Below are 24756 nucleotides of genomic sequence, written 5' to 3' on the forward strand. Positions count from 1 at the left end.
TTCTGCTTTAATTTCCTTTTTCAGGGTTTTAAAGTTTTCGTCAAAAAGGTCCTTTACATTCTTAGTTAACTCCTAGGTACTTTGTGACTATTTTTTGAGGCTATTGCAAAAGGAGTTCCTTTCCTGATTGCTGCATGTTTCCTCTCATTGTTTGGCTTTAATATTTTCATATTTATTTGTTTATTTATTTTTATCTTTAAGGAATAGCACAAAGGAGTTGACATTCCTTTAAGTATTTTATGAATACTTTGAGTTTTGGCTATTAAAATCCATTTGAGCACTCTTTCCCTCCCTCTTGGGCTGCTCTTCCTTCACTTTTAATAATTTTGTAGGATATGTACTGAATTTTTGACTGAGATTCTATCTTACCCTATTTAAAAAGAACACAAATAATAAGAGATGCTGATGAGGATGTGGGCAAAAGGGAGCCCCTGTATACTATTGGTGGGAAAGTAAACTTGCTCAATACTCTCAAAAGCAGCATGGAAGTTTGCCACAACATTAAACCGATCTGGGCATTTGTGTAGAGTTACAAACTAGGATAGAGTTCACCACCCATACAATCAAGTTCACCATAGCACTATTCACCATAACCATGATATGGAATTTGCCTATATGTCTCTCAGAGAATAAATGCATCAAGAAAATATAGTATACATGCACAATGGAATTTTAACCATCCATTAGAAAGAATGCATAATTTGGAAATAAATGGAAAGACTCAGAAAAACTATGATAGGCAAAATAAGACAGGTCCAGAGAGAAAAAAGGTTTTGTATTTTCTCTCATATAGAAGTTACAATTAGTTAAACTATGGATGTAAATTATTTGAGAGGTATATTAGTATATACAAATATATTAACTGAAATATAGTTAAATCAAGACAGAACTCAATATAATTCCTCAGAAAGTGTAAATCAAAAGTAAACAAAACCCTTGTTATTTTACTTATTTTAAAATTTTATTGTCAGGATAATGTATAGAGGGGTTACAGTTGCATTTGTCAGGTAGTGGAAACATTACTTCTCTAACATTGATACTCCTCATGATTTTGTCCCCCTTTCTCTCCCCCCACCTCCTTCCAATCATATTCTTTCCCCCCTCCCATCTTTATTTCAAATAAACATATATGCAATGCACCATGTAATAAATTCAGATACAGTGACCCAATGAGATTAACCGTAAGGGGAAACAAAGGAAAAGAAATAACTGTACATAGTACATTAAAAACAACAATTACAAAGATAAACTTCTTGTTTCCATATCCTGTAGTTCATTTTATTTAGTCTCATCCCATATGACCGTATGTACATAGCTTTTGAGCTATTGTGATCCTCTGCTAGGAGAGTCCTAGATTCATAGTAATTATTATAAATGAGGGAAACCATAATCTGTGTTCCTTTTGTTCTGGCTTGTTTCACAATATGATCTTTTCCATTTCTTTATGAATATGGCGATGCCATTCTTTCTGATGGCAGCATAGAATTACATTGTGTATAAATACCATATCTTCTTGTTCTAATCATCTACTGAAGGGCATCTGGGTTGGTTTGCTGTGGTAAATAATGCTGCAATGAGCATCGTTGTGCTAGTAAGTTTAGAATGCCCTTGTTTCTGGACATGGGTAAATGCCCAGGAGTGGAATTTCTGGGACATAGAAAAAGGTCTCTTATTTTTATGCTGGCTTCCCTGGACTGCAAACCTCATTCTAAATAGTTGGGATCACAGCAGTGGCCTACAATGGCAGACTTATTGGAAGATATGGGGATCTTGTTTCTGTTTTTTCCCTTCCATCATCCTCCCAATCTCTCCTTCCTAATAGCTTGCAAATAGCGGTGTGGTAAGATTTCTGGGTAGTAATTTTGTCTTTCTTTGCAAATCATTTATAAATAATTATTATAATTTGAAATAATAACACCTAAATTTTTCCTACACATATCTTTGAAAAATACACTAAAATAAAATGGCCTGAGTACACATTAGGCCATGAACACAAATCCCAGTATCATCATCATTTGCTGAGACCCTTATATATATCTTGCATATATACCTTGCAACTTTATTCACTAAGATGCCAGCATTATGCAAATTAAGGGTTATTATAGGGTTACACTTCACAAAAATTATAAAAGGAAATACAATCATTTAGCAAGTGAAAGAATAATAATGAAAATACACCTTCATTTTATTCACATATTCTTTCACCCTTCTTGACAGTATGGGTCAATTGAAAATAATATTTGAAAGAAATTTCCATGAAAAAATAAGAGCTAGCCACTAAAAAATGAACAAGCAATAAGGTGTACATGTTGCAGTGTACATTTAAAACTTTTTTAATTTATAAAACAAGCATTGATACGTAGAATAGATAATGAATTTTATAACTGAATATGTGGATTTGGGAGAACGTTGAAATAAATGATATTCATTGTATTTATATGCCACTGTTGAATGGAAATTCCTTTGTACAACTACTTAAAGATAAAATTTAATCAAAATTAAAAATATAAAAAATAATAATTCAGGGTCGGGAGTTTGGCCAAATGGTAGAGTGCTTGCCTAGCATGCACAAAACCCGGGTTTGATTCCTCTGTGCCACATACATAGAAAAGCTGGAAGTGGTGCTGTGGCTCAAGTGGTACAGCTCTAGCCTTGAGGAAAGCCCAAGGACAGTGCTCAGGCCCTAAGTTCAAACCCAGGACTGGAAAAAAGTAATAATAATGCTAACTCAAAAAGAAAAAAAACTCTGAAGAATAAACTTTTAACTCTAAGTAAATCAGCATTTTTTTACACAAAATCTCTACCTTTAAAAGCAGTGTAGATATCTGCTGATACTGTCCTGCCCTTTCTGATACAGAATAAAACAAACATCATTTTGGAAGACATTCCTTTTTGCTTAGAGTATGATCAGTTTGAATGTCTGTAAAGTCAGCACTTTGGTACATAAAATTATTTTAGGCATCAGAAAATTGCTAAATTCCAAGTAGAGTATTATATGACATATTTGAATATCATGTAACTCTACCATTCTGTAGGACTTAATGTGTTATGCAGATGCCATTTTCCTATGACACACCCCAGGGAAATATTGCTTTCCCATTAATCTTATTCCTAAAGCACAGTATCATTAACCTTCAATCTTTTTAGTAATAAAACAAAAAAGTAAACAGACTGCTAACAGCTAATTGTAGATGACAGCATAAATGTAAATGCTGATGTATCTAGAGTACATTCTGATATGAAGAAGTGGAATTCAGTGCTTTGGGATTTTCAAACCATTTTATATAACAAATATTATTTCTGCAAATGCAATTATATGCATGCATATATTTGTTAAAAAATCTAAAACCCAGTACATAAATTTAAGTAAAATACTGTAAAATGGGATAAATGAATAAAAATATAAATTAATCAACACAGATGCTCCTCAGGGCATGAGTGGATCAAGAGAATGTAGTATATACAAGTGTATATACACATACGTATATATTCATACACACATACATGGATATAAATGGTTTATGTGTGAGTATATATGTATGAATATATGTATGTAGGTCTGTATATATATATATATACATAAAATCTATATACATAGAATCAAATTATATGCTTCCATTAGAATGAATGAAATTGCCCCATTTGTGAGGAAATGGGAAGACATGGGAAAAAATTATATTTAGTGAAATAAGGCAGATCCCAAAAATTTAGCTTGTAGAAAACGATTTACTTTTAATTATAATGTGCCTATCTACAATTAAACACAATGTATGGTAAAAGACAAAATAATTACGCTTTGACATGATAACCAGGATTGTAAGCATTCACATTGTGATACCGAAAGAGGATACAGAAAGGCTCAATAGATATATACATACAACCATATAAAGTGATGTTTATCAAAATGAACTCCAAGAAATGGAAGTGTTGATAGTGTTGCTGTTGTTATTTTACTTTCCCCCATTGTTGCTGTTTTTGATTTCTGTACTTTTTGTCTTGTATGGAAGTTTATTAGTATGATAATGAAGGAGTACAATAGTAAGAAAGTAAAACCTCTTTATGAATTTGTAGACAGAATCAATACATGCTAAATTAATCACATATTATAGGGATTCACATGAAATGGTTGAAAGAAAATCTTCAAAATCATCATTTCTTAAATGTTAGACAAGTTGCCAGATAAGAAGTATTTTTTCAAAGCTCACTATTATTTTGTGAACAAAGAGAAAATAAGCATGTCTCTATCCATTATTATTAAACTATTATCATTTTAAAGTGACAACCAATAGTCACCATGTTGTCAACTGACTCTTTTTTATTTGTTTGCTTGAAGCCATTTGGAAATATGTGCAAACCATCAGTGAAATGCTGGAAGCCAGTTGAAATACAGTGAAATACAACCCAGCACAACAGGACTGCGCTCCTTCTCTTCCTTCTTCCCTGGGCCTTGCAGCAAGTAAGCTATGACAATATATCAATTGTTGAGACTGTCTCTACTCTGGGTGTGCTTGCCACATCCCTGCTCTCCAGAGATAACTTTCATAAGGACTTCTGTACCTCAGCAAAGGATTGTAGGGGCTTCAGTACCAAGGAATGATGGGAAAATCCTGCATCGTCAGAAGCGTGGGTGGATGTGGAACCAGTTTTTCTTGCTGGAGGAGTACACAGGATCCGATTATCAATACGTAGGAAAAGTAAGTCCATACTGAAATGTTAAACGTTTCCATTCTTGCTTTCTTTGTCTTATTAAGGAATGGAGAAGGTCTTCAAAATGGTGATTCTTAGCAATTTGATTCTCCAAAAAATATTTTTTATTTATGGAATACATTTGAGAACATCCGGAATGAATGTAATGCAGAATTTTGTTTAATCCTGCCCAACAACTATGGACTAGAGCTACAGTTATTTAGAAGACCAAATTCTATTCATACACATATACGTGCATACATAAAAACATGCTTATATTCCACTGGCATTGACATCAATTAAGAAAAAAAGGCATTATCAGAGATTTTTAATATTCTACAAAATGCTCAAAAAGTATATATATTGCTTTTATATATGAATTTATTTTAGATTTTTAAGTCACTTACAGAGATGAAAACTGTATAAAGGTTCTAGCAGATAAAAACAATTTGCTTGTTGGAGTATGAACTGGAAAGCAAAGAGCTTTTCCTCTATTAAATGCATACTATGATCTTTCTTTTAAGGAAAACACTTTCTGAGAGACTATATTTTTATTGAAACATTTTGATAAGTCTTGATATATTCTAATTATTTCAGTCTTTTGTAAGTACCTGGTAATATGGAAAAAATTGCCACAAAGGTGAAGTGTCCTGCTGACTAGGGTGAAAAGAAAGAAGAAACAGCAGAAGTGATCTTAGCATGCAGCCAGACATAGAAGACTTATCACAAGTCTTATTGATTGAATTCTCAAGACCAATGAGGAGGTAAAGTTTATGGGTCCTATAATAGAAAGATATAAGGTTATGAAACCAATTGTGAAAAAATATAATACAATCTGAATCATCAAAACTATGTTTTTATTTGGTTCTATCCATGCATCAGTTTACTTTCACCTAATCTTTATAAACATTTAATAAAAGTTGGAAAAAGTTGATTTAATATTATGTGATATACATTGTTGTGGTAATCAAGATGTTACTCATTTTCTTTTTGGTTTTTCAGTTCCTAGAGAAACTAATACATTGAAATCATTCATTCTGCCACCTACCTCCTATTGTCTGTAGATTTTAGAAGAAAGTTTAGACACAACTTAACTAAATAAATTAACTTTAGTCACTGTGAACTAAATTTCCCTCAGCCATCTGGTTCTATTTGGCTCTTTTGCAGTGAAAACTAATATAGAATTTTAAATCTGGAAATAATGAAACTTAGTAGTCATGATATATGTATATCAATACCATGGAGGTCAAATTTAATCCTCCCTAATCTTCTATATGAAAAGAAATGTGAAAAACATTTAATGATCACTTTATGGAATGTGATTACTGGGTTCTTACACAATTTATGCTAAACTACAATCTCAATGCACATTGAGTAAAGGTAGTAACTCTCAGAGTATCTAGTCTGAAGTTTTTGGCCATGTTTTTTGTTTGATTTTACCAGTTTGTGAGTTTGAACTCAGGGCCTGGGCATTGTTTTACTCAAGGTAACACTCTGCCACTTCTAGCTTTTCCTATTTGTATCATACTGAGGAATTGAACCCAGGGATTCATGCATGCTAGTCTTAGTCTTCCACTAAGCCATATTCCTAGTCCTTTGGCAACATTTTAAGTCTGTTGTAGTGCTTATATTCTATAAAATATTATATGATTCTTTCTATCTATCTATCTATCTATCTATCTATCTGTCTATGTATCTATCTACTTCTGTATAAGACCTAGGGAGGGGCCAGGAGTTTGGCCTAGTGGTTAAAGTGCTTGCCTACCATGCATGAAGACCCGGGTTCAATTCCTCGGTACCACATACATAGAGAAAAAAGCCGGAAGTGGTGTTGAGGCTCAAGTGGTAGAGCTCTAGCCTTGAGAAAGTCCAAGGACAGTTCTCAGAACCTGAGCTCAAGCCCAGGACTGGCAAAAAAAAAAAAAAAAAAAAAGACCTAGGGAATATATGGAACTATTTTTTGTCTACAGTGCATTTATTACTTATTGTCTTTATTACATTCATTTCTTCTGCAATTTAAAACCCTGTATACATGCACACACAGACACATACATACACACACTCACACACACACACACACACACATATATACTCATGTGTGCTAAAATCAGAGTTAAACATAAAAAAAAACATTAGTAAATATATATTAAATAAAGGTAAGGTGATGTTAAATTATATTTCTTTATTTGTTTGTTTATTTTGCAATTTATGGGGCATGAACTGAACTCAGGGCCTTGGCATTGTCCTTGGACACTTTTTGCTCAAGGCTAGCTAGTGCTCTGCCACTTGAGCCACAGCATTTCTTCCATCTTTTTTTCTGTGTATGTGGTACTGAGGAATTGAACCCGGGGGTTCCTGCATGCTAGGCAAGCACTTTACCACTAGGCCATTCTTTCATGAAGGATAAAAACCCTAAAATCTAGTAACATTCTCTTTAAAACAATCAATAAAGACTTTATTTACATTACACTACTTCTAAATTTAAGAAATCACTTTTTTTAATTTTACTTCCTGATGGATACAGACAGTGTGACACTTGTTCTAAGTGTCAGTTTCTCTAGGTTGATTTAAAGCAGGTTTATGTCTTCCTTTCATGGGCATATGAAAAGTCAGTGACAGACATCTTACTATAATGAGTATGTTTGGAAGTTCAGAATAGAAAACATAGGGTGAGTCACATTCCAGTATATGAGGCTGTAAGAAAAAGGGTAAAATTTACATGCATGTATAGCAAGGGGAAAAATTATCATTTGGCCAAGCAAGTAAACAAATGAAAGCATATAATTTCTCATATAAAATCTCATTAGAAATGGTAGAAAATTTGAAGGAAACAGTAGTAGCATTCAAGCAGTTATAAAAGACCATATATGCATATGTAGGTCATGGGGCTTGAACTCAGCCTGGGCACTGTCCCTGAGCTCTTCAACTCAAGGCTACCACCCTACCCTGGAGCTAAGCCCCACCTACCATTTTCTAGAAGTTAAGATAAGAGTCTCAGGTCCTTTTATGCCCTGCTTGTCTTTGAACCTTTATCCTTAGATCTCAGTCTCCTGAATAGCTAGAATTACAGGCGTGATCCACTGCTCCCAGCTGATATTGTTTTTCAATAGTAAACTACCCTCTTTGACCTCATTTCCAAATTCAAGAGGATGATTAGGCTAGTTTATATATACATTTTAAAATATTATAAATGTAAAAATAGCATTAAATATTATTATAATAAGAAACAGAAGACAGATAATAGAAACAGGAAGGGAGACAGAATGAGAGAACACTAGCAAAATTTTAATATATATGTATATATATATATATGTGTGTGTGTGTATTTTTTTGCTAAGATCTCTGGATCATAAAGAATTACCAACTTAAAGACATCCAGCAAAATTTGTTTTTGACAATTTATTACAACTCTATTTCTTATTTTATTTGTCTACATTTTCTTTTTTTCTTTTTTAGTTTTTATTGTCCAGGTAATGTACAGAGGGGTTACAGTTACATTTGCCAGATAGTTGGTGCATTATTTCTCACATATTGATACCCCTTCTCATATTTTTCCTCATTCCCCTCCCTCTCCCCTCCCAATCATCTTGTTTCCTTCTCTTTCCTATTTCAGATAAACAAACGTAGATACAATATACCAGGTAACAAAGTTGGATACAGTAACAATATGAGATTTACCAATGGGCAACAAAGGAGAAGAGAAATAACAGTACATTAGAAAAACAATCACATGAGATAAAACTCTTGTTTCCATGTTACATTTTCTTAATTATCACTAGCTCTAATACCCTAGATGAGAAATTGTTCTGTGTGATATTTTTAGCACTCACAGGACATTCCTCTGCTCCTGGAGTTCTTTTTTCTTCTGTTCTATTTTGTTTAATTTTTTAAAGCATAAAATAGTTGTATAAGGTAGTTACATTTCTACATGTCTATTTATAGATATAGTGCATCTTGATACTATCAACACCTTCATTCCTTTCCATTCTCCCAATTTTCTCTTCCCCAGGCAGTCTCAGCCATTTTCCTTGCTCCCTTTTTGCCCCTGTATGTAAGATTCTTATGACAATACTTATTCTTTGTTTTCTCCTTTTCTTCCCACTGCTAAAATTTCCTTTTCAGATATCTTTCAATTTTCAAATGTCTTTTTATTATATACAGTTAATTAGTCAATGGGGTTTCACCAGGGTCTCTGAACTTTGCATATATTTATATATGTTTATTTTATGTCTATTATTGGTATATGAGAGAAAATAAGTGACTTTTTTTTCTTCCAGTGTGCTCCTTGCTTCTAGTAATTCTGAAAGAGATTCCTCTATACCTTCCAAGACATAAGAGATATTTCCTCAGGATAGGCTTCTCTGAAGTTCAATAAAGTACGATGGAGAAGCTTTGCCCTACATGACCTTAGTTTGCCACAGGTTTTAAATTTCCCCGTTAGTAAGCAGTTCACTATTCTTAAATTGTTTCTTATGAGCTTTTCTCAATTGTCATCATACTTCTTTCCATCAGAAATTCCAGCAGGATTTGTTTTACTAAGCTTAGTACTCTATATAAAATCAATCATTACTCCCCTGACGTAAGCATACAATGGTTCTAAACTCATTCTTTGTAAACCTGTGTTCTCCAAACACCTCTAAGAATGATTATCAAGAAGACTGTGTAGGTCTTACTGTGATAATAAGTATACAACAGACATAAATTACTTGGCTTTAAAGTGGAAAAATAATAACTAATGATAATATAATAGAAATATATTATATAAGATGCAGCAGAGACCTCAAACACAACAGAATAGCCAATGGCTGAATACCTGATATCCTCATGTTGCAGTTCTGCTGTAGTTTGATAACAACTGAAAAATGAAAAAAAAAAACAATTAAATGTAATAATGAAAGCCTGGTGTTGGTGGCTCATGTCTGTAATCATGGCTACTTAGGAGACTCAGATCTGAGGATCTTAGTTCAAAGCCAGCTTGGCCAACAACATCTTGAAACTTTAATCTCCAATTAGCAAAAATGCAGGGACTGGAACTGTGACTTGAGTGGCACAATGTCAACCTTGAGTGAATCAGCTAAGGGATAGCAGTCAGGCTGTGAGTTAATATTCCAGTGAAATACCAACTCCCTCCATATACTCCTAAATGTTAAAGAGTGGATGGAGAATATATTTTGATTTATTATTTACCTGGTTATTTTTGGAAGTTTTATTTTGAGAGAAACTTCTGATAAAGAAATTATTGCAGAGAATTTCTACAATTCTTTAGGAATTTCCTCTCAGAAATTCTTGTTTTTAATTAAAGAATTTATTAACTAATGTTTACAACATATTTCAAATGATGTGTTAAACAAATATTCAAGAAGGTAATCTCTATATACAATCACTGGCACTTAGATTTTAGAACATAATTAAAATTAGGCTGAGGGTTTGCATGTCATAGATACATATTAATCTATGTAATAAAACATTATGTCTATAGTGTAATGCATTTTTATATTAATCTATCTAATAAAACATTATGTCTATAGTGTAATGCATTTTTATGTCTATGAAGTTGTGTTTATATTACCAATTCTTGAATAATAGGTTCTTGTCGCCAATAGCAGTGGCTCACGTCTGTAATCCTAGCTACTCAGGAGGCTGAGACCTGAGGATCGAGGTTCAAAGCCAGTCCCAGCACTAAAGACTCTTATCTCCAATTAACCATTCGAAAATTGGAAGTAATGCTGAGGCTCCACGGTAGGGCGGTAGCCTTGAACTGAACTGCTCAGGGACCGTGCTCAGGCCCAGAGTTCAAGCCCCATGACGGGGGTAATCCTAGCTACTCAAGAGACTGAGATATGAGGATCATGGTTCAAAGCCAGACTGGGCAGGAAAGTTCATGAGATGCTCATGTCCAATTTACCAGCAGAAAATTGAAAGCAGTGTCATGGCTCAAAGTGGTAGAGCAAAAAGAGCTCAGTGATAGGGCCCAAGACATGAGTTCCAATCCAATGACCAAACAAAAGAAAAAGAAGGAAGTGGTATGTTATTTATGTCTTTTTGTCAATTTTTGTCATATGTTCAAGTATTCAAATTCAAGTTAACTCAAATAAAAGCATGAATAAAAGATATTAAATTAATTTTTTTGTAAGTAAATTACTCTCACTAGAAATTTCTACATCCAACATATTTACTCTTACATTTACTATCATTATTTCTGTTGTTATTGTGTTGCTATGCATCTTAGAACCTGCTATTTTGAACTAATAATAAATTATTAAAATAATTAAAAAGTGAAAAAGGAGAGCATGTAAATTTTCTGGTGCAAAAACTATAATTGAGGAAAGGAGTAAAAATATCCCTTGAGAAATTATGTCTCTCCTAAGAGCTCTATCTCATAACAGAAACCAGAATAAGAGCCAATAGGGAGCCATATGTAAATTATAAATTCAACCCTCAAAAAAAAGTTTTTTCTTACTTCATACTTAACTCTGTGTGTGTGTGTGTGTGTGTGTGTGTGTGCGTGCATGTACTACATCAAAGTATTACATTTAGAAATTTAAATTCAAACATTAAATCCTTGTTCAGAATTATAATTACAGCATTACAGAAAACTGACCTGTTAGAATGTAATATTATGTTTGGCCTGATGTTAGCCTAAATACACTGATTTTCTGGAAGTTCAGTGGTGTGTCTTCTGTATATGATAAACATTTCAGGGAAGGGTTTTCTTGTTTCTGGAGCAAAGGGAACAAGAAGGGGGCTGTGGGGAAATATGTGTGGTGTCATAGACAAAACAATGGTTCTCAGAGATGTCTATGGTGTAATCTGTAGTTTTTTGAATAAAACCATTTAAATGACCATTTAGATTATGTAGATGTGATTAAATTAAGACTTGATGTAAAGGATTGTTTTGGATTATACAGACAGTCTTTCTGTAATCTCAAGGGCCACTAAAACAGTGAAGTCAGTCAAACTTAGAAAAAACCAGATCTAACAGATGATCCAGGGGCTGGAGGCATGCATTCAGATGATGTGTAAAGCAGCCAGATGCCAAGGTATGAAGACAGGCCTGCAGGTCTTCAGATAGCTGGAAAAATTAAAGAAGAAGATTCCCTTAAAGCTGTTTAATAACACCTGGCTTCCAGAAATATGAGAAAATTGATTTGTATCATTTTATTTACTGTTTCTTTACCTTAAAACAACAACAAATTCAATGTGGTGTGTGTGTGTGTGTGTGTGTGTGTGTGTGTGAGAGAGAGAGAGAGAGAGAGAGAGAGAGAGAGAGAGAGAGAGAGAGAGAGAGAGAGAAAGAGAAAGAGGGAGAGAGAGAGAACATTCTAACTTTGCCTCTAAATTCAGTGGAATAACAGATTCCAGAATTATTACTAAAAGATTGAGAATATCCTTATATTTTGAAATTCTCAGGCTGGCTCCAGGCTTTAAAACAAACAGAAAATAAATAAATTCCTCATATATTACATACAAAGTATTATTGGATGTTATACATGACTTCAAGGATTCTAGTCAGAGTAACAGGAAATATAGATTTGTTTTCATTTGGAATACTGAAACGGGAGGAAATGGAGAAGATTTTAGTTTCAGATTAGTTACACAATGGGACTTGAGTTCTAATCTGAATCCTAATAGGAATTGTCAGCATAAATAGTATTTAAGGTTTAGAATTAGTATTCATGAAGGGAATGAAATCCAAGAAAAGAAAGTATGTTTCTTTTTCAAAGGTAACTAATATTAATTGTTTTGATATGAATTGGTATTAATTGTAAATGCATGGGAGAAAAGCAATAAAAAGTCTAACCAAAATAAAAAAAAAATCAATTCAATGTAACTAAATCTGAGAGCTAGCTGTTTCTTAGAAGATGGATAAGAAATGTTTTAGTTATTGTAAAGGATCAGGTTTTCCTAAAGTAAAAGGAGAATTTTGAGTTTTCTGGTTAGTTGTAGAGTTGTCAGATGTCATGGTTCTAATTTCAGTGATAGGTAGAGAAACATTTCCTTTTTCATATATTTTTATTGTAATTAATAGAAGGGTTACATTGTATTCGACAGATAGGCCATACATCACTTCACATACATTGATACCTTTTCTTGTGTCTTGGTCCCCATTTCCCTCCCCACACCCCAACCCCTCATCTTGAGGTAAACATTTCTTAATGTGTAACACAGTTAAAAGGAAATGAAGAAACAGGAGAAAGCACATGGGGCAAACTGGAGTGTGTCTAACTAGAGATGAACAAATATATGCAACGAAGTGGCATTTGGCAGGGGACAATGTTAAAGTAATCAGGAGATAAGAATGTCTCTTTAGGTTTTCATCATTGATAAAATACCCACTCAATATTGAGCAAAATATATTACGGGGATAACAGACAATTTGTTTTCCTTCATGCTTTTTAAAATTATTATAAAGGTGATTCACAGAAGGGTTATAGTTACATAAATCAGATAAAAAGTGCATTATCTTGGAACAATGTCGTACCTTCTCTTGATGTCTCTCAGTGTTTCCACACACACGTTTTATAGTTCATTTTCCCCATTCTTTCTATTGAGTACCCCTGCTTTATTTGTTCCTTTGTTTCATCATTTCCCTGTCCCTTTCCCTCCAAAAGACAGAAAAATGAACAAAGCAAAAAGAAAAGAAAAACAGAAACAAGGAGATATTGGTTTCAAAGAAAAGTTTAACGTGTTACTATTGTGAGCTTAAAATTGTTTTAAAACATTTATAGACATGTTTTATTACATCAATTAATATGTATCTATGACATGCAAACCCTCATCCTAATTTTAATTATGTTCTAAAATCTAAGTGCCAGTGATTGTACATAGAGATTCCCTTCTTGAATACTTGTTTGTTAAACATGTCATTTGAAATATGATGTAAAAATCAATGTTAATAAATTCTTTAATAAAAAGAAGAAAGAAAAACAAGAACAAAAGAAAAGAAAAGGGATGTGGGGCTGTACTTCATAGGTAGGTGGTAGCCTTGACCTGAAGAGCTCAGGGACAGCACCCAGGCTCAGAGTTCAAGCCCCATGACCGCCCCCCCAAAGAAAAAAGTTTAAAAATAAATAAATAAACTTTTATATCAGGATAAATGATTACTATTTATTCTTAGTTCCTTACTATTTGTACTAGTCAGTAAAGGTGATACATTTCCAAATACATGCATGATCTATTGGATTGTTGATTTCCTTTTTAATGCATTAATCTGAGAGATTGCTTTAGATTTTATATTTGAATTTTAATTGTTAAATTATATAGACAAGATCCACATTGATTATATCATTTTATTGTTTTATTCTATTTTTCTCACATATTAAAATATTTGATTTTATAAGGAAAATGCATCTATTTTGTATATCCACCATTCTTTTTCCTTTTGCTGTTTTATTTAGATTTATGCATTAATTTATATTGATTGCATAAAATTGGCTTTTAGGCAGTATTACCCCATTTTTTAAAATCTGTTAAAGAAATGATGTGACATGGATTTGTTGCCTCCATGAAAGTTGGACAGGATTTACTAAACATGCTGATAATATCCCCCTGAATTGTAGTACAATTTCAGCTATTGGCTTATTTCCCTTATTGACTAGAGGTTACTTAAAAATCTCCTTTTGTCTTGTAGTGCTGTAAACTACATTCTGAAATTTTATTAATTTTTAGTTGACAAACACATAATAGCACAGAAAATAATCTCAAAGAGACTTTTAAACATGATCAACTCTGTAATAGTTTTAGTCTTAGTTGTAATGGCACCTAAGACTAACTGAGAAATTCTCTAACTCCCCAGTCCTGCCCCCCACACACTGTCCTCTAAAGTGAACAATGAAATTCCCATAAGGCATGTGTAACACATAATGGACCAACATGTACACTTTATTAATTAAGCCTTGCAGATTACATGTTGCACTCTACCTTCCCATAACCTTTCTGTCCCCAAAGTGATACAATTTCTGTAATCTGAGGGAGCAGACTATATAAGGACATTCATTCCTAAAGCAAACATCGTATTTGTCTTTTGTCTTCATGCCATGGGCTCATCTAGCTTCTAGAACTTGTACAGATTCCATTCATTTTGATTGCTTTCATAATATTAGCATATAAGCATCAAACACCTTGTCAAAAAATCTCATTTAGCATATTTCTGATTTCCACATAGACTGCACACATACATCTGGAACACTGTAGCTGTAGGCTTTGAGGGCAAGATGGAGTCCATTGCCAACGTTCTGTGTCATGGTGCTGGCATATCACTTCAATATCCCTAATTACTGAAGGTGACAACTTTGAAATCTGTTTTCCACTCCTAACAACTCTCCTAACCTGTACTCTTAGGTTCCTGCTCCTTATGCAGAACAAATAGTCTAAACAAATCCTCATTTTCCAACACCTCAAGGAATAAGTGCAAAAATGTCATATTCTATTTATGTAATTTACAATTATGTACGTATGTGCATGCTTTGCATCATTTGGTATACTTCTTCCCTCAGTGTTTGAATCAGGTATTTTGCCTAGGAAATACTTTTAAAATAGAAAGCTATAAGAAGGTTTAACCTTACAGCATTTTAGTCAACTTACGCCATGTTGCTGAAAAACGGATGATAAGTTCATATATATGCTTATCTACAAACATAAAAAAAGGTAATAAAGTGAATCCTAGAGGCAAGACAAGCAATAGTACATCAGGAGAAGCCAGTAATAGGAAAGTGATCTCTACTTCAATTGGTATTACAATTGGACCATAAGTTTGAGGAACACATGCCCATGGAAAGCAGATATAGTAGAATAGTTGCAAAGGGCAAAGCCCAAGTAGAAAGACAAAACTAGAAATAAGAAAAAAGTCAATGACCTAGAATACCTTTTACATATGCAAAAATGAAGTAAAATTTGTCTAGAATGTCAGTAAGAGATAGGTACATGAAAATTATATTCCTGTGTTCTGATTCAAATGATCAGAAGCCAGTAAATAAAATAAATGCTAGGTTTTTATGTTTTTGATGTGATGATATGATGTTACTATTTATTAATTACAAATATAATTATTACTTTTTGTTTTTATAATGTACCTTACAGAACATATAATATACCATAAATTTCCAAAATCGAGTTGTAATTCTTTTTAATAAATTTATTTTATTTTGTCAGGGTGATGTATGGAGGGGATATAGTTATATTCATAGGATAGTGAGTTCATTATTTCTTAAACATTGTTACCCCTTCCCGTGTTTTTCTCCCACTTTCCTCCTCCAACTCTCCTCCCAGTTTATAAAGTTCACTTCCAACATACTGTAATTCTTAGCATTGTCTGGATTCCCTGTTGCCCAGCTATGAGAATTCACCAGTAGTCTTTCTTTCCACTTGAATGTGTTATCACTGTCCTGTGTTCTCTGTTTTTTTAGCTTTTCCCCACGTTTGGAACTCTTCCAAGTTGCCTCCTACAACTCACACTGATGTAGGAGTCATTTGCCTTTCTTTGAAATGTAGGAGTTTGTATATTTGCATGTATGGTCTGTATCAGATTCCGTTATTGAAAATTGATTTTCTGTCAATCTTTTGCTAGCCTGTTTGTTTTCTTTATGTTGGGAAACAATATTTTCAGCTCAATCAAATGCACTTTATATTTTCTCTTTTTTTGGATGAGGGTAGCTTGTTTGAATTTTTTTTAACTACCTTAGTATTAGGAGGCTTTTCTTTTCCATTATTTGCTTGCAGGAATTTGCAGTTTAACATTTTCCTGGAACGTGAGTTAATTTTGTATAACATGCAATGTACAAGCTGATTTTTTTTTTATTATATAGAGAACCAGTCTTAGCATTACTATGAGAATATGTCCTACTCTTCATTCGAAATTGTTATTCCTTTTTCGGAAGCAAATCAAACATGTTGTTTGTGCTCTAATTATGAATGACTTTTTTTCTCCACCATTGCTTTGTGTGTGTGTGTGTGTGTGTGTGTGTGTGTGTGTGTGTGTGTGTGTAGTTATGTTAATATCACAATACATTATCTTCATTGCAATAACTCCAAAGTAAGTTTTCACTTACTGAATGTGATTTTACCCTCAAGATATTTTTCACTGTAATTTTATATCATTTGTATTTTCATAAAAATTTTGAACTTTAACAAAAATATATTGGAAATGTAATGGAACTTTATTTGGATTTTATTGAATCTATAAATCATGTTTTGGGAACTAGCTACTGTGTTCCTCAGCTCAAATCTCCATAACAATAGTGACTGACTAAATCCTTTGCTATGTAGATTTCAGTCCTCACTCCCATTTACTGAAGTGATTATATTCAAGAAATTCCTTTTCATATGAATGAGATCTATTACTTTTCCTATATTGTCTTAAAGAATTTGCAGTTTTTGGTCTTCCAGTATGATACTTGATCTATACTGACTATCAAGGTGAGAGACGAGGGTAATTTTAACAAATATTCTTATTCTCTTTGAAGGAAGTTTTAAATGTAGAAGGAAAATAAAGACCAACCTCCCAGATTCCCTTTTGTATATTAAAACATGAAAGCATGTAAAGATATTTGTATGAATTTGGATTTTAATATATTTAACCTGTTTAGCTACATATTTTTTTAGTTCTGGCAACAGAACTAATAGTTATGATAGCATTTAGTGGTTTATATTTGTTTTCAGGTATTGTTTTTGTATTTTTATTTTTTTGCCAGTCCTGGGCTTGAGCTCAGGACCTGAACACTGTCCTTGGACTTTCTCAAGGCTAGAGCTCTACCACTTGAGCCTCTTCTGGCACCACTTCTGGCTTTTTTTCTATGTATGTGGTACCAAGGAGTCGAACCTGGGTCTTCGTGTATGCTAGGTAAGCATGTGGTAGACACTAGGCCAAACTCCTGGCCCCAGATATTACTTTTTAACAGGATAAATCAAGCATCTTTTGAGAGGATGACACCATGAAATAGGATATGAACAATGTAGAAAGAAACTGCCCATCTAATGCCAGAAAAAAAAAAAAAAAACTGTTCAAAGAATGGACTACAATGTATCCAAGATAATTTTTGTGCCACAAAGTATCTTGATAAGATGTTCTACATAAATAAATAATATCAGAGATGAATTATAATCCAGTAAAAAAGCAAGGACACTGTTGTCTCACGGCATTAGTAATTCAAACTGGAAAACCATTCCACCCTATCCACCTCAAGACAACATTTACTTTTAAAGACACAATTCTGGAACCCATTAAAAGTACAAAATACAATAATAAGCAGGCTGAATGAAATTGATTTGGATCCTAAAGAAATTAAATTGCTTTCATTATGTTTAATTGGTTGTGCAAAGGAATTTCAACTCAACATGTAAGTTTGTGAACAAAATACATCTTTGTCCAATATAAGCCCTTTAGTAATTTTCTTTCATCTCTCCCTTACCACAGTTTTTCATAATTAATAATTTTTTAAAGTTGTAAAGGTAGTTTGTGTTGCAAAATAAATAACTGAGATTTCATGATGTTGAATGTTTAGTAATCTAATTCTGGAGTATATCATAGACCTCTATTTAGTTGAAACAAACTAACACAAACTCTGAATAGAATTTTTTCTTTATATGTATATATATGCATACATATATGGATACACACATATATATGTATATATATACATACCTTCATGCATATATACATACATGTATCCACACATTTCTTTTTAGTTGTCTGGATTTCAGTTTTTAATGTTTCCATACCTTGATTTAAACTTAAAAACAAAACTAAACTCATTCAATTTCATTTCCTGAAATGATGAATTTATCTTTAAGGGAATGCACATATCTTTCACATATGAATATTCTAAAGTACAGTCATCTAAATTGAATTATTCTACTGAGATGCTGACAATTTTTCATTTTCCATGTGATAAAAACTATTACTTTATTAATTTCTTGAATTTGTTTTTGTTATGATGCCATTGCCTATTGGTGTCATAAGAATAAGAAATATGTAAATTAATTAATGTTGGGCTGGGAGTTTGGCCTAGTGGATGAGTACTTGCCTCACATGCACAAAGACCTGGGTTCGATTCCTCAGTACCACATATATAGAGAAAGTCGAAAGTGGTGCTGTGGCTCAAGTGGTAGAGCCCTAGCTTTGAGGAATGCCCAAGGATAGTGCTCAGGCCCTGAGTTCAAGCCCCAGAACTGGCAAAAAAAAAGTGGCAGAAAGATAAATTAATTAATGTCTTGGAAAACAGAGTCTGGGGTACAGCTAGTAATAATGAAGCGTAAGAGAAAGGTATTTAATTACTGTATAACCTAATATTCAGACATGATATACAATCATTATGAAAAGCACCTTCATTCACAGCATCACTTACTGAAAGCCCTGCAGATTTTAAACAATTAAATGATCTTTTGAACAAACAGACTGACTTTATTTCAATTTTCAGGTACCTATATATTTTATTCTTTTCCTTTTCCCTATTTCTTTTGCTTAATAGTATACAAAATTATGGCAGTCAAACACACACAAAAAAAAACATTTTGGGGTAATTTATTTATTTATTTATTTATTTTTGTCTTTTCTTTTTTGGTATTGGGGATTGAACCCAGGATGTTGCACTTGCTAGGCAAAAGCTTTGCCACTGAGCTACATCCCAGCCCAAACATTGTGTTTTTAAACCTTTTTGTCTTGTTTCAAATATTCAAATGCCAGGGTGGTTGAAAGTTTTGTTCCATGGAAACAGCTTAATTATGAGTGACTGTTCTTAATGTACTATGTTTTTTTTTTTTCTTTCTCTTCTCTGTGTTGCCCTTTGGTTAATCTTATATTGTTACACTATTTGACTTTGTTACCTGGCATATTATAATTTACAATTGATGCAATATTTCTCAAAATGATTAAAATTAAATTTATTTCTTACTGGAGGAGAACTGTTTTGCCTCATTACTTCCCTTTTATCCAATTCAATTCACCTTGTTTTGTTTAGTGATGATTTTAGTTCTTAACTATACAATACAGTAGGGAGGGCTTCACTGGCTCCTCAGCAGGTACAGATGCAGGAAAAGTTATCTGCTCTCCAGTTAGACAGGGAGACTCACTGGTAACCACAGGCCTCGTTTTTCCAACTCCCTTGAAATTAGTGCTATGAACTCATCTCATTTTCTTTTCCCTTGACTAATGACTAAAGGATTAAAGCAAATAAATTAAATGAAAAGCAAAATTAGGCTATGGAATTTTAATGATTTGTTGTCTTTATTTTTATGTAAAAGGGGCTAAGGATCAAAAGTGAAATTAGGCATGAAATAATATGGAAATATATTGAGCCCCACTCTTCTTTTTTTTCATTTCAGCTGCACTTGGCTCTTTATTACTGAACACAAATGAACATGAATGGAAAGGGATAAAATGGGAAAGAAAAAGCATTATTTAAATTAAAGGGGAAAAAACTGGATATGAAACACCATAATTTCCCTAATAGCAATAAAATTATAATTTTTCCAATTTATAATAAAATAGAAAATTTCAACTTGAACTCTGAGCAGTAAACATAAGAGGTGAATAAAACACAATAAGTTGAAGTAAAGAAAGTAAATATAACATAAAATATACTTTTAATAATGTCAACTTTGCCTTAGTTAAAGAAATAATATGAATAATATAAGGGAAGCATCTAACTTCATCCTCATCCTCATTTGACTACTGCACTGCTGTTTATAATTTTTTAATTGAATTGAATTAGACGAAATGTGAGATCAACTAGAAGAATGAGTGAATGGAGATAGGAAGAGAGGGCGAATATGGTCATGGTATTTAATGTGCATGTTTTATATGGAAGCAGGGAACTTTGAAAGGGTGGGTGGGGCTAGGACGAACATGGCAAGAGAGGTTGCATGAATCAAGATGCACTTTTCTCACAAACTGACATGTTGACTTGAAACTGCTTTGTATCACTGAAGGTACTAATGAATAAGTAAATTGTATTAATTGTAAAAAAAAATTGTAAATACGAAAACGAATACTGCTAAATATGTTTTCCTGTCGTGATTTTTAAAGAAAAATATTGAAAATAGTCATCAGATCAAATATTTCTATATGGTTTAAGATAAAAAATAATAGTGTGGGGGGAGGGTGGAAGTTTGGCCTAGTGATAGAGTGCTTGCCTAGCATGCTCAAAGACCCCATTCAATACCTTGACAGCACATACATATTAAAAAAAAAAAAATAAAAGATGGATGTGATGCTATGGCTCAAGGGTAGAGCTCTAGCCTTGAGAAAAGTTCAAAGATAGTGCTCAGGCCCTGAGTTCAAACCCAACAACTGGCAAAAAATAAAATTAAAAAAAAAGTGTGTGTGTGTGTGTGTAAAACATTCTGCATGACAAGTTAACATATAAAGCTGAAGTTCATATGTAATCAATATCATGGCATCATAAAGAAGAAATTAGGCTCAGTTAACTAATAGAGAAATACAGAATAGAAATTGGTGGGATGATGTTTAATAGTTGTATTAAATGTTTTATTACAGGGAATTAATATTTTGATTCTATGAATTGTAATTTTCTGTGTATTAAGTCATTTTAATTCCAAATAATTACTAAGCAATGACTTGCAAATTATTAGTGGTAGAAGTATATCTAGAGTATTTTTCAGGATGGGTGTAACCTAGAATATCACTTTGATTTTAGACAAGTTTAGTCTGATTTGTTGTCAGATTTAGTCAAGAAATCGTCTTGAGTTCATATGTCAGTAATTATATTTTATTCATTCACAGATGAGGTTCTTTAAAGTTTTAGATGGTAATATATGCATAGCCATGACTGTCTTTTTTGCCAGTTGTGGGGCTTGAACTCAGAGCCTGAGCACTGTCCTTGGGCTTTTCTCAAATGCTAGAACTCTCCCTTGAGCCACAGAACCACTTCTAGCTTTTTTTTTTTTCTGTGTATGTGGTGCTGAGGGTTCATACATATTAGTTCAGCAAAATACTAGCAGTTGTTTGCAAACCCCAGCCAGAAAGACCAGATGACTGTCAGTCCTCTTTGAATAGTTTATAATTCTTTTTTTTATATTTTTATTTCAATGTATACAGGGATTACAGTTATATTTGCCAGATAGAGGGTACATTACTTCTCACACATTGATATTCCTTCTTATGTTTTTGTCCCCATTTCCCTCCCCCCACTCTCCTCATTCTTCCCCTCCTGTTTCAAATAAATAAGTAAACATCTATGTAATATACCAGGTAATAAAGTGGGATACTGTAACAATATGTGACTAACCAAAAGCCAGGTTTATAATAAAGGAGAAAAATCAAATTAGCGTCTAGAATGAGTTCATTTTCAAAGTGTGGGTGAATGATAAATTGTCAATGTTGTGTCAGGTAATCTTGTCTGTGCATGCACACACACACACACACACACACACACACACTCACACACAATGGAATTTTATTTACTATATTGAATATTAGCTTCTGGAGGCCCATGAAAAACAGATGAACAAACTTCTGAACTGTTCAATCATGTCCTCCAAAAAAATGGAAAAATACATTCTTTTCTTTCTTTTGAGGATTTTCTTAAAAATCTTTTCTTGTCAGGGTGATGTACAAAGGGGTTACAGTTACATGTGTTCAGGTAGTGAGTACATTTCTTCTCAAACCTTGTTACCCTCTCCCATGATTTTCTCCCACTTTTCCTCCCTCCTAGTCCCCCAACCCCCAAGTTGTAAAGTTCATTTCCAACATACTGATTTGTGAGTATTGCTCTAAGACATTCATATATATATATATATATATATATATATATAAGTATTTCAGTCAGATGCCATGGATGGATGTCAGCAATGCTTATATACTCAGGAGGACAAGAGTTTGAGGATGTTGTTCACACAAAAGACTCTACCATCTAGGAATAGGTAAGCTAAGGAGCTAGATGAACTAAATTCAAGTCATAGTATGGATGGATGAGAGAGAGAGAAAGAGAGAGGGGGAGGGAGATGAGGAGAGGAGGGGAGCTTCTTAGGAAAGCAAAATATTTTACATTATAAAAAATCAAGGATATATTGAAGTTTGAAGATTAAAAAGACTATAGGGAAAAGATTAGAAGAGAGAAGATAAGAAGAGGAGTGAGGAGAAGAGATAGACAAGGAAATTATTTTAAAATATAGAGATCATATACAACACAATATAATTTTGTTTTTAAAACCAAAGGAAGATATTCTATGAAAGGATCGGACAAGTGGGGAAGATTGGGTAATCCTCAGAACTCAGTCTCCTGACTAGTTAAGCGTACTAAAGTCCGCTACCAATGCATATAGTCCAGATTATTTTGTACAAATAGAAAATTTCTATTTAACAATGAAGATAAAACATGAAATTATTTCTGTATGTTAAGAACTCTTCAAAAACTTCTGATACTTTTAGGTTAATGAATATGAAAAAGTAAATAAATAATTAAACATTTATAGTACGTATCATAGATATTGATTCATCTTCAAAAAACTAGTCTGGTTACTATATATATAATGCTGACTTTTCGGCTGCCTTTTCTTTGTTTTTGAATTGAAGCCAAATATCAATAATTATCCACCACAAAAATGGTATCAGTGCTATATTCTGAATGAGATGATTTCTCACAAGAGAAACCATCTAATGATTTTTATTCAATGAGCATTTTTTTCAGTTAATAGTTTTCTTTAACTTTTAAGAATTATTTTTTTCAATTTTGTTCTACCAAAATATTAAGGATAAAAATATATTTTTTCATTGTTTTAGTAACAAATTAAACTCAGTTTATTTTATACATATATCTGGAGTTCCTTATTTTATTACTCACTTGAGAGGTAAGAAACTAATGTTAAGAGGTCTAAACATTTGTTTCCCTCTAAATGCCATATTTCCAGTTACCGACCTCCAAGCATATGATATTGGGATGAGGGGAAGGTGGTCTTTGAGAGGTCTATGAAGATTGATCTTGGTGCTTAGCTTAGTTGAACAGAGAAGTGATAGGATATTAGGCAAACACACTTGAGTGTCTTTGAGGGTATTTGCAAGGACAATCCAATAGTAATATCTCTTACCTAAGTTTCTGGAGGAACACCAAATTTGAGTAGAATTTTGGCAATGCTGTGAACTTTGAAAGGTGTGGTTATTTCTGTGTGTGTGTGTGTGTGTGTGTGTGTGTTTTTTTTTTTTTTTGCCAGTCCTGGGCTTCAGCTCAGGACCTGAGGACTGACTGTCCTTGGATTTTTCTCAAGGCTAGAGCTCTACCACTTGAGCCTCAGCACCACTTCTGACTTTTTCTAAGTATGTGGTACCAAGGAATCAAACCCAAGTCTTTGGGCATACTAGGCAAGCACTCTACCACTAGGCCAAACTCCCGGCAGGTGTGGTTATTTCTGAGGATATAGCTGAGTAGGAGAGTGTTCAGAGAATGTATCTTGTCATTCTTATCTTTGTCTCATTTGTTGGTTGCCATAAATACATATTAGTTTTCTAACATGCCTCCTCAAGATAATAAACTGAAAGGTCTGACACAGAGACAGGTATTATTTTCCTGTATTTTTTTTTCCTTTCAGGTGTTTTGTCACAGTGACATAAAGTATAACTGATGCTTGAGATGAATGCTGAGAATGAATTTCTTTTTGCCCCTCCTAACCATGTATCTCAGGTGCATTTGGTTTGCAGGAGAAATTTAGAAGCATTAGGAGAAAAAAATCTTAGTATGTTTTCATCAGAGATAAATGGGTGATTTGGTGAGTTGTCCAAAGAAGAAAATACCAGCAAGATTGGAGACAGGAAAGATCAGATACAGAAGATAATTAGAGGAGCAAACTTTACTGCAGAATGGACTGGAGGTCATTAACATTTCACTAGAACAAAAACCTTGTGCACATTTTGCCCATCCTCTTAGACATTGTGGGAAGCTGTCATTAAAATGACAGACTAAATTGACAGAGGAAAATTTCAAAGATGGCTAGCATTCAACATAGGGCATTAATCTTGATCTTTCCTCCAGAATTGTAAGATACACTTTTATTTAAAAGTAATCCATCTGGGTACTGGTAGCTCATGTCTATAATCCTTACTGCTCATGAGGCTGATATCTG

General features: G+C 33.2%; 1 protein-coding gene across 1 annotated transcript in view; it reads left to right on the plus strand.

Annotated features, from left to right (window-relative positions):
• LOC150064635 (cadherin-10) overlaps positions 1–24756 on the plus strand; it is a 142454-nt gene that overhangs the window by 64972 nt on the left and 52726 nt on the right. Inside the window, exon 2 of the mRNA XM_090332099.1 lies at positions 4334–4694. Coding sequence (XP_090188225.1) covers positions 4464–4694 — 231 coding nt within the window. The 5' untranslated portion in view covers positions 4334–4463. The remainder of the gene's footprint in view (positions 1–4333; positions 4695–24756) is intronic.

Source organism: Megascapheus bottae, chromosome 4, assembly GCF_031878675.1.
Source record: "Megascapheus bottae isolate mThoBot1 chromosome 4, mThoBot2.hap1, whole genome shotgun sequence".
In the NCBI taxonomy this organism is placed as follows: domain Eukaryota; kingdom Metazoa; phylum Chordata; class Mammalia; order Rodentia; family Geomyidae; genus Megascapheus; species Megascapheus bottae.